This window comes from Argiope bruennichi, chromosome X1 (genome assembly GCF_947563725.1).
Source record: "Argiope bruennichi chromosome X1, qqArgBrue1.1, whole genome shotgun sequence".
In the NCBI taxonomy this organism is placed as follows: Eukaryota; Metazoa; Arthropoda; class Arachnida; order Araneae; family Araneidae; genus Argiope; species Argiope bruennichi.
The window spans coordinates 61,698,139-61,710,418 of record NC_079162.1 but is presented as its reverse complement, the minus strand read 5'-3'; the positions used below and the strand labels follow the sequence as shown (position 1 = coordinate 61,710,418).

Below are 12,280 nucleotides of genomic sequence, written 5' to 3'. Positions count from 1 at the left end.
TTGTAATTATCATTCTAATCTAAACTCTAAAATTTTCAAAAATCTAATTTTCTCATAATTTAACAGGGTTAAAAAAGTTTGTAATAACAAAATTTCCTATACTGAAGCAACAAATAATCTCTTTAAAAATTTAACTAATAATGAATTTTCCAGAAACTACTGCAGTATTAATTTTTTAATTAAAAAAAGAGATGATTTGGGATTAATCCTTTATTTAAAATACAAATAGACCTTATGTTGCATATTAACTGACTCAATAGATGGCGCTGAAACCCTCCAGTTATTTTTACTTTGAATGGCGTTAGCAAAAACAGTTTAGGGCGAGAGTAACAAAATGAGACATCTTATGTTAAAAAATTATTTGCCTGCTGCTGATATATACTTTCCTTTTTGTTTTCATAATTGGTTTGAGAGTTATTATATGGTTATTTTATGTTATTGTATTTTTGCTTATTAGTGGTCGTATTCTTTTAATTTATTGTTTTGTTTCTTTTCTGTAAAAATAGTGTATTTCTTAGGCCTAATTTCAGGGGATTTTCGGTCCACAAGGAGTCAATACTGTTGGACATTTTAGTCTGGATTTCCTCACAGAAAAGATCCCTTTTTTTGAATCCCTGCCTGAGGGTGACTCTTGAGAAAGTCTTCAGGCTTGATTATTTCATTTGGTTTAATTTTGATATTTTTTTCCCTATTAACTTAGTTTTTGTGACTATTGTCTAGATGCATCTGTGTTTTAGAAGTAGCTGCATTTGCGCCCTCTAAATGCAATGGTTCTTTTTCTGTTCTTTTTTTTAGTTTTTAGTTTGATTCAGAAATTAATTTTTTAGTTGTGATTCCGAAATAATTTTTAGTGGTCGTTTTAGTTCCATTCATTAGCTGAAAGGCTAATGAATGGAATGTTTTTTTCCCCTAAATACATTAATAATAAAAAAAAATCACTTTATCATGTATTTTTCATGCCATGTGATTTATGTATGAAAATTGGATTAATTGGCACTTTTTTCTGAAAAACGTGGTAACTTAACTAAAACAATCAAAGATATAGCTTAACTTTTGAGCACTGACCCGATTTAATAGAGATCTCAAATGATAGAGGCCCTGATAATTCTGAAGCATCATTTTGTGGTTAGTTCTGACCTCTTATCTAATCCAGCCACAGAGAGCCTTGCATAACCTGACATGGTTCCTCGATTTCGATTGGCTAAATTAACACTAGGTTGGGAGGACACGCCTTACGCTATTGGTTAGATAAGGATAACCTGTCATAGAAATCTAGTATGATTATAATATAGAAATATTAATCCTATTACTGAAGTATAGAATGATCGAATATTTTTATGTTAATCAAGTTACCTTATGTTGCTATTAATTAAGCATGTTTCTCATAATGTATCATCACAAAACTGTGGCCTGTGATTTGTGTGTAAATTATTAGCATGTTACTTGTCGTATGACAATCAGAAGTCATTGTCGAGATTTGAGCCATATTCTGGTCTAGCTGTCATACATTAATTTTCGTATTAATCTGACAAATAGATTTTTAGTAAAAATTTTATATCAATTAATTAAAAAAATATTTAATTTAAAATAATTAAGAAATTTTAGTTAAGAACTAAAAGGGGCATTTAATTTCATTATTTTAATTAGAAATTAAATTAAAATATAAATTTTAAAATTATTGACCATCGTTAAAAATTCTTTATATAATAAACTTTCAATTATTCATAGATTTTGATGGTGCATGGACAATAATTCGCAAAAAGATCGGGAAAAAAATTCGACAGTTAACGTCAAATCAGTTTCGAATATATTTTTATTTACATTTAGGATGCCTATACGTACATTAAACTTAATAAACAATACATTTTTGTACTTATAAATGGTTAATTAAATTTTTTTTTTTTCTTTTTGTGAAAAATTTGTTTATTGTTATTGCGTTTAGCATTAAAACCCTTTTTTTATATGTGAAAAAATGTTTTCAACGGCATTTTTGGTTTAACAATTATGCATAATTGAAAAGTTATTGTACTTCTTTTTATGGGTTTATATAAGTTTTGCAGGAAAAAAAAATTGCCTCTTAGACTTGTTCAGCCGGCATCCTGGCATAAGGGTAGCGCGTCTTCCCCGTGATCTGGGCGTCCCGGTTCGGGCATGATTGTTCTTCTTGTGTGTTCTTCTATCTGTGAGGTGTGTGAATGTACCCCCTGTAATAAGGGGTCCTGCAAGCGAATGTGAAGTATGAAGTAGCTAAGTCGTGCTCTTGGCCCTTATTGGCGCTACTAAAAAAACAAGAGACGCTCACTCGGCTTAAATCGCTGACAGATAACTGTCAGCGGGTTTGTAAAGTGCCATAAGTCACAACGCAACTACAGATCTGTTGAGATTAAAATTTTTTTCAGTATATAATATTATATGAATTGAGTTGCAATGAATATCTCTAAAATGTTATAGTTTTCTACGTGTATATCTTCTAAATTTTTCTCTGGTGTACAGTAAAGTTTTCATAGAGATTTTTTTTTTACTTTATTCATATACATTTATTTTGATATTCGAGCCCAACAGTTTTAGTAAAAGACTTCACAATATTTATGTTTAGGATTTATATCAAGGTTAATTAATTTGAGAATGTATCTCGTCATATTGTTTGTTCCATGCCGAGAGGAAAATTCAATTTTGGGGGGTAAAGACGAGAAAAATGGTGTTAAACGCTTATGCCTATGAATAATAGTTCGGAGAATGATTTTCTGTGAATAAAAAGTTTCGTAGAAAGGTTTAAAAGCTTCTCATAATAACTCCACGACAGATTTTAATCAAAAATTGCTTTCTTGAGTTAAAAAATAATCAGTTAGTTATTTACAAAGAGATGCATGGAAATAGTTCAGGATTATAAATTTTGCAAAACTTTAAAGTTAATATTTCCAGAATTATTCAGTAATTAAAATTATTAATTAATTCTTAAAAATTATATTAAACTGTTTTAATTTAGTTTAACTTTAAATGAAATTTACCTCTTTGTTAAGCATCTGTTTGAAAGAGGAGAAAAAAATCAATTGATTATACTTATAATTAAAATATATATTCATTTTCCTTCTTTCGGCATGTAAAATGTTTGTGGGAATGTACGAATTTGTAGTTCATAGTTTATAATAGAATATTTTATGAACTATCAGAGAAACTCAAAATATCTAAATATATGTTTTTAATCATGAACTGTTGGCAGATTGCCAGGAATGTTTTATTCCATTTGTGAGAGATAAATGAATTAATAAACTAAAAGAAACATGAAGGTTACCTTCTGCTATGATTTTAATAATTAAATGGTTTGCAGTTTACAAATGCCGTCGTATTTATTAACCTTATTTCTGTATTCGAAAACACATGATAGTTTCTGCTTATAGAAATAAAAGAGAAATTCATTCATTGAACCACTTGAAGAATTTCCAACTTTATAATTCAAAAAGTAACCTCATCCCAAGTTACAGATTTCTCAATTTACCGGAATTGAATAAACTATTCCGATAACGCGCCAAAACACTGTGAGCTTTCAGATTGCAGGGAATAATATATGAAATTTCAAAATACAATTTAGATTTTGATATGATTCTATAATGTAATATTATGAATAGAAATTTTCCATTAAGTAAAAACTTAAAGTATATGCGCCTGATTGTTTCTCTTTATCTAATAAGTACCTGATGCAGTAATAAATTTATTTTATAATTACATGGTACTAAATATTAAATTTACTTAAGTACGATCAAGAAAATTTTTTTTTTTTTTTTTTTTTTTTTTTTTTTTCGTTAAGGCATTGTTTTTATGTTAGGAAATATTAACAAGGCATAATTTTATCAACCATGTATTAACTTTGTTTACACTGATGCTTCGTCAACTAAGAAAACAGCAGTGCTGCAAAAAATATTAAAATAAAGCCTCATAGCTTTTCGTAACCCAATTAAAAAATGAGTCTGATTTAAATTTTGTTTACTTTGTTCTTTTCCAATTTAGCAAAGGAGTGCTTAAGTCCAAAATTTACTCCAAAGTATATTTATTTCCTTTCTACAAAACAGTTATTCTTATTTTAATAATTTATTAATAACAAAAGAATCGTGTAACACGTTGCAAATAAAAAACGCTTTTGTCGAGCGAATATTAAACGGAGTGAATAAGTCAAGAAGGGGAGAAAATAGAATAACAGAAAGAGGGATAAATAGAAAATGATTGGAAAAGTGCCAATCTTTCATTTTCCCTATTATTAAAAATAGGCTGTTAAGCTCTGCAAGTCGAAGCACTAATAATAAAAATTGATAATATGACTTTTCCATGCAGACATTCTCTATAAATTCCTAAGAACGGCAATATTATTAGTAATCGAAATGCAACAATTCATAACTGGTACAATATTTCATAAAATGTATGCTAAAATTAAGTGATCGTAATTATGAAAGTTCTACCATCAATATACACTCATCTATACACAGAATCCTTGATTATGGAGCCTCAAGTTTTGTGTCTTCAGGACTCTTAACAATCATCCGTGAAAGTAAAAACTCCATCCTTTTCCAACCCATTTAATTTACAAATGAAACAGTTGTGAAATTTTAAAATTTAACCATATAATATTCAAATACAATTATATTATCCCCATATTTTCATATAATTTTTTAAATAAAAAAGTTATAAAGAAATATAAATATTTTTCAAAATCTTAAAATTCAGTATTTTACTGCTCTTGAATATTGGTCAAAATTTACTCAAAGTCAAGAAAAATTAGTGAATATTCACGAAGTTAATATTAACTTGCAGAAGAATGTCCAGTTTTAAAATTATGCATTCTTTTTACAAAACTTTTAATAAAAAAATATTTTTAAAATACAGTTATTAAAAAAAATTGAAACTTAATAGAAAAAAATCTGATTAAAATTCCCGTAAATTTTTTTTCTCTGAATAATTTGACTAAAAATTGTTGTTAGGGGAAATAATTGATTAAAACATATAAAAATAATTTGTAATAATATTAAAAAAAATTCTGAATCTAATAAAAATTACAGTACGATGCAACAAACTTATAAAACGTACCAAAGCATTGCAGCTGGAATAAAAAATGAAAATTCACGATAGAAAGAAAAGTGTTCTGAAAGTATTACTGAACAATAGTAGAAGACCAGTAGAAACAACTGAAAAGACCCTTACGACATCGACTAAAGTTTTGTAAAGCGAAGTTTATACGAACAAATTACAGTTATTGAAAAGTAACAAATGGGGTTTACTTTTAATTGCATAAGATAATCTAATGTCGGTTAGAAAAGGTGGGCAATTTTCCACATATAAGCACTTCAAAAGGAGTACTCCGCCTGGAGTACTACAATTCTCAATAGACGCACGCTACTGTTCCTTTAAATAAACATCCGCACCATTTTGTGTTTAAATTAGTTTTGAATGAAGTTCCATGCTATAACGTTGATCGTTTAATTAATATTTCGGAAATCTTATTTAAAAATTCTTCTTTGAAGTTATATTATTTAAATATGGCTAAGTGCCATTTGAAGCATTAATAACAAATTTAAGTGTCACGATGTCGTCCTTATTGTGTAACTCTGAATAAATAAGAGAGCAGACTAATATTCGAAAATTCTGTTTCTTGTTTAAATACTCCATACTAACCTCATATTTACTCCCTTTCGGCGGAATAATAAATTAACCCATAAAATATTAGTGTTTCGGTTTACCAAAGTTACTTTGCACGTAAAAGACGCCAGAATTGAATCTAACTCCTTTTCTAATAAATAGCCTCGAGCAGTTTGTTTTAGTCTTCTGCTTAAGCGAGTTATTTGAAGTAAAGAGAGTAGAAATGAAGCGAGGCAACAAATATAAAGAATTTTCCTTAGCGATAACCAACTTTCACGCCGCCAATAACAAAGCGAAAATGATGTCTGGAATAGAAACTTAGTTATGTGGTAACTTGCTAACAAAAAGATTCGTCATCGGATATTTAAATTAAGCTCTCTGAAAATGTAGAAACATATTTCTCCTCAACTGTGTTTAGTAATTTGAATTTTGCTGAAAGTTTATATCAAATATTGCATTGATTATGAAAGGCTGACTTTATGTTGTAAATTATTCCAGTCAGTTTATTTCAATCCTTATTATAATATATTTTATTTGTAATATATATTATTTTGCTTCAATTTATATGCGTGTATATAAATAAAACGGAACCAGCATTGCACACTTTTGCTGATTTCTTAGCAGTATAATTCTTTTATGTAAATTGAAACAGTACAAAAAATATAGCTTGTAAATGTGTTTTCGGCTCAACAAAACTTTTAGTTTAGTTTAGTTATATTAACGTCCCGTTTTAAAGCAATACTAGGTCTATTTTGCGACGGACCTCGTGACTTTGAACTGCGGTTAGATGACTTTGGACGACACCTGAGCTGATAACCCCGCCCCCTCCCTCTCCAAATTTCAACGAAACTAAGATCGATATCATTTGATATAAAACTTCAAATTTTGTTTCAGTATTTCAGAAGGGATGAAAGAATAATTCTGAATAATAATTTAAAAATTTTGTTATAATTGTAACATGATCAAAATGATTTCATAATTTTTTTTTACCACGTGTCATAATTTTTTAATATGCATACCCAAAAACTTTTTCTTATCGTAAGTTTTCTTAAAATAAAATTTATATTAAATTTATTTCTTTTTGTTTTAAAATTCTTTTGGGTTCAGATTTCATTAAAAAATTTTCTCATAAAATTTCCAAAGGGCTGAAATATTTTTAAAATTAAAATAAACAGTAGCATAATTTCTCGTTTGTTGCAGAATAATGCGGCAAAAATTTTTATCAGTCTATTTTAATTTATTTTGTTTCATTTATAAACATTATAGGACTTATTTATTTTCTGTTTTCACTAGAACATGTGGAAATCATATCAGGTGATCACATTAAAAAGTAATTTTGTGTAATTAATACGTGATTCAATTTAGCAACGTATACATATTTTGGATTAAATAAATCTTAAAAAATGCTGAGTTATATTAAAAACCAACATAGTTGCATTTCCTATAAATACGTTCAACACATATCCGTTTTCTTTCACAGAAAAGAAAGTTATACAAAGAACAGATTTTCTCTAAGGGCAGGGGATATAAGTTTGAAACCAAAATCTTTAATTATTATACCCCTAGGGAATGCTTCTCCCTCAATATCTTATCTTTATTTTTTATTTTTAGAGTCTTAAAATGTTTGCCTTTGGCGTACCATAGAAACATATATAATAAAATGAATTCCAATACAAAGAAGTTAGAGCATGAATTTTTAGAAACCTTCAGAAAAGTAATAAGGTTCTTTGCTTAGCAACAGAGTTTTCGTGCCAGCATGTTTGGCAGCAAAAACTTTTAAAGTATTTCTAAATATATATACAGTTAAATTTAGATTCTTATGTTTTGTTGATTCATTATTGTATTGTTTTGGAAGCTACACAAATTTTAAATTTTTTTACTAGTTCATTTAACTCATTGCATTTCTGTTTTTCATTCTAATGCTGAATTGCTGAATATTTTTAAAATTAACCTCCTATAAGAGGTTTACTGTGACAGTTAACCTTTTATTTAATGGAAAGTACAGATTCTGTATCAGCAGATATGTTACCTCTATTCCGGATTTACGTATCATTTGTATACAGAAACTATTAGGATTTTACTTCCTTTGTTTCATTAATTTGTTTCTACTTTAATCGCTAGCTGATTGCTGCTCAATTCAATCACATTAATTTTGATAAGCAATATGTTTGTTTACAAATTTTTTGTAACTCCATAGGCGGTCAGGGAAAAGTATTTAATTATTTGAAAATGAGGTTAAAGTATATTATTATTTCTTCGTCAAAATGGAAATTACATGTTTTTGAGTTTTTTTTCTGGCCCATATAAAGGCTGAAACAGAAAAAAAAATTAAGTCTAAAAAAACTTTAAGATTGAAATGTTCTCTATAAAGTAATCATATTTTTTAAAATAAGAAATTATGTTGCAATTAAAATGTTTTACAGTTCTTTGTGAACGCTCGACAATGTTTAATTTTTCTGTTCCTTTTTTGCAGAATTTTTGTACAGTCATCACCTCAGCTCAATAATTTTGATAATAAATTATTTGTTAATATCAGTTGAAATGCAGTTATAATAAAAAATTTTGAAGTTTTGAGTTGCCTGAAGTTTCTGTGTATTATCTTCGTTTATTTAGCTTTTAGAGGTATTTTCGTGAACTATATATTTCAATTTTTTTTTTATCCATAACAAAAAGTTAGTATTAAAAAAAAAAGTAATCTTAAAAAATGTGTACGTGATAGAGATATCCTAACCATGCTTCCTAGTACCCTGGCAAATATATTTAAAATGTTTTTTTTTTCTATCTATAATAAAAAAGTTACAATTAAAAAACTAATCTTAAAAAATGTCTAGGAAATAGGGATATACCAATCATGCTTCCTAGTATTCTGACAGACTTCCAGGTATATTCCATGTCATTAGACTACTGTGCAAGATTACAAGGTACATCCCAAAATTATCCTCGCGTTGTTTCTAAAAGAAACGTTAATGTATCTAAACGAAACTAACAAAACTTCCAGGGAAAAATTAATCATTTACTGAAAAAGAAAAAAACAAAAATATGAGACACTGAGGTTTTTCTCGTTTAACAAAACATTTTTATCAATTTGTAATGATTTGACATTGTTTTTAATAGCTTTTCAGCTAATTTTTCTTTATTAGATTAATTATTATTAAATTTATATTGTTATGCATTAAATTAATTGTTTTGTTATTGCTATTTTTAGTGGCTTAAACAAGTTCATGTAGATGATACTAATGCAGATCCGGGGAAGCATGCGATATCCATGAAAGGAGAGTACTTCAGTGTAATAACCAAACCCTTTTTGCTGGATTACGTTCTAAAAGACGATGTATACTACCATAAACTGATGATAGAAAACGCACAGTTAGAAGATGCTGGGAAATACGTTTGCTTTGGAGCAAACACTGATGGCTACGATTACCAGTTTACATACCTTGAAGTAATTCCTAGTAAGTACACACTTCTTTCGAAAATATACGCCACTGTTTAATGTTACCTCATTATGCTTTTAGCATTCATACAGCTTTTATCGTCTATTTTTCTTATACTTTTTGTATACAACTTAACCATAAACCACAAACTAACTACTCCGACCCGCCAGAAAACGCATAGAAAAACTTGAATGACAGGGCCGCCGCAACAACAATACTGGCGGGAGTCCTTAGGGCCATCACCGACCACGGTACAGCCCTTCCCTAAGGAAGTACGTCCCGTCGTCGATGGGAGGAGCCAGAACCCGATTTTTTCGTGTACCCACAAGGGTGGTGTGAAACAACCACCGCCTCCGGAAGTTTCTCAGCCTCAATTACGAGGTGCCTCTCCTCTTGGAATTGTATACAACTTAACAAGCAAGTAGAAATATATGGGAAACTCAATTAGTCTTTCAGTACTAATTAAATTGTGAAACTTCAAATAATTTCAATAATGTAATACAATTCAATTTTCATTATTTAAAAGCAAATGAATATAAAATTCCGTTCGAAGTGGTTTACATTTCCTTTTTAGATAATTTATGTTTTCTGGCATCAGTATATTTTTATTTATTCGAAACATATCGGTGAGATTTTAGACTAAAATGCATTATGATTACTTCTGAAAGGGAATCTAAAAGAGACACTTTTGAAAATATTTTGCAAATCATCATTAGTATTAAGGTATAAGATTTTTCTCTTAATTTAACTTTAAAAAAACCCAACATTAGATCTGTTTTCTAAGGTAATATTTATAACAATTTGTACTTACCATCTTCACTCCAAGATTCAGTTATAAAACTGTTACTTAAGTAATATTTCAAGAATGAACAGGTGATAGGCCGATACTTTTCCACTTTTTGGTCACCCTGGTCACCAAACATTACCCGTATGACTTCTGGCTATGGGGTTATCTCAAAAGCACTGTTTATGGTGATAATGTAAAAAAATGGCGGAATTGAAAGAGGCGATGCGCCGACATGTGCATCACATTCCTCCTGATATGCTAAGAGCTAATGTTGAGAATGCAGTAATGCGACTTAATTGCTTTCAGAAAATGATGGAAGCCACTTTGAACATGTGTTGTAACATGTTTCAGAAACGATAAAACACATTTTAAATCCATGTATACACGTCCTATTTTGTTTAATTATATTTCATACAGCGCCATTTACCCCTGGTGGTGAGTTTTTGAACTTTTTTCTTTTTTTGGTGGAAAAGAACTCCTTTATGACCTCCTTTAAACCATTACCAAGTTTGATAACATCTAGTCCAGTAATTTTCCTTTTATGACTATTTCAAAGTGGAACTTGAATTATAACCACCCTGTATTTTGAAATAGTTACAAATTTTGTCCCATATCTTTAAAAAAAAAACTACAATATGAAGGTAGTTTCAATTCGAAATATTGTATTCATACTTCATATTATAATATATATTATAAACATATTTGAAAATGTTTCTGATAAAATATGGCAGAGAGAAATATTAATTTGACAGTAATATGATGTTAGTAAAATATTAATTGAATAAGACGATATATGCATCAACGCCACTTCTGACAGAATGTTGCGGATGTAATTAAGGTTTCAAAACTAGTTCAATTTAATTAATCTTACATAGTCCGTTTAATAACTTACATGTAATTACTCTTTTTTACATGTAATGTGCCGGTGTAATCCAAGTATAATTATAAAATTTAGAGCTGAAATCTCTCTTAAATTAAAATCGCAATTACGTGATACCGTGATGCATGAAATGCTTAAGGAGTCAGAATAATTTATCTTGAAGAATTCAAGATTGTCTTACTTCTTCCAGGTCAAAATTAGAGTGGATAACACAGTAAAATTAAGGAAAATAAGAGTAATTTTTCCGTAAACGTGACATTTGTATGTATGAGAAAGAAAGTTTAAAAGCAAATTATAAATAATTACTATCTGTGGATGGTATTTAAGGTTCGGTGTTGATATTTGGGAGTTGTAATAATTAAACATTTTTCTTCTAAATATTTTTTAAATTCAATTTTCATGTGCAGTAAAAGATACTGTTTACTGCAAGATGATAAACGGACAAAAGATAATCGTTTAGTCTTTTCAATACCTTTCAGCCGCGACCAAACACGAACGCTTTCTTTCTCTCTTGTTCTTACTTAAGATTTTTCAGTTGTTTCATATTCCAAATACGAATGAGTACGCGTATGGGAAGTACGAGATAGAATCGCTCGACTTATCACCATTTAATTAGTTACGCCATCTATCAGGAGGAAAAAACATTAAACATTGCACACCAAATCTCATATCTATTATGGCAATATTCATATATATTCTACCTTCAAGATATATGTTCCTTGAGGGTATTTCTTTCCGTTACATACCAAAATTACTTTGTGAACTGTCCCCATATATAATTATAGAAATATTTTGGACGTGTTAAAAATATGTTATGAAATATAACCTAATTCAGCTCATATTATTATTACTCAAGCAACTTTTTCAATGTTGTATTTCTCTCCTTTCATTGATTTTTTTTTGTGTGTAAGCTACGTTATAAAAATACATTGGAAATTATAAAAGTAGAAAAAAAATTGAAAGTGATTTCAGAGAATTGATTATATTGCATCAGATGATATTGCGTATTATGCGCAATTCTATAAGAAATAGATGGAAATATAGGGCACAAAACCTTATTAATAATAGCTTATTACACATTTTGAATAATTATATTAACAATAGTGAAAGAAAACTGCACCGGGAACTTATTTTCTGTGCTCTCTGATATCTTTTTATAGTAAACAATTCCTTTCAATGCAGATGAAGGAGTTCGTCCCCCTCTTTATTTTGCTTGTAGTATTAAAGAGCGTTGTAATTCTGATGACATTAGTAATTTAGAAATACTTTTTTTCTCCTTGTCTGATGTATAAATGTGTCAAATGAGATTTATTTTTCCGTTCGATAAGCACTTAAATTGGTATTAATGAAATCATCAATTTTTCTTTGGCAAAAAAAGTATCTAATTGTTGAGAATTGTTGTTTCAATATATGAAACAACAAACAAACTAATTTTCTCCATAACGAATAGAAACCGAGATGGCTTGGCGATAATGTCTCTATTTGGGGAACGGAGGGTGTTAGGCTCAAAATTCAATTCTATTGAAGAATATCCACTCAAAGGGGTTCGGTGCA

The 12,280-nt window shown here is 29.0% G+C and overlaps 1 protein-coding gene across 3 annotated transcripts in view; it reads left to right on the top strand.

Annotated features, from left to right (window-relative positions):
- The window catches only part of LOC129959549 (fibroblast growth factor receptor-like 1), a 228,584-nt gene that overhangs the window by 202,439 nt on the left and 13,865 nt on the right, over nt 1-12,280 (top strand). For all 3 annotated transcript variants that reach the window (XM_056072444.1, XM_056072445.1, XM_056072443.1), the window contains exon 7: nt 8,831-9,077. In XM_056072444.1, the coding sequence (XP_055928419.1) occupies nt 8,831-9,077 (247 nt within the window). The remainder of the gene's footprint in view (nt 1-8,830; nt 9,078-12,280) is intronic.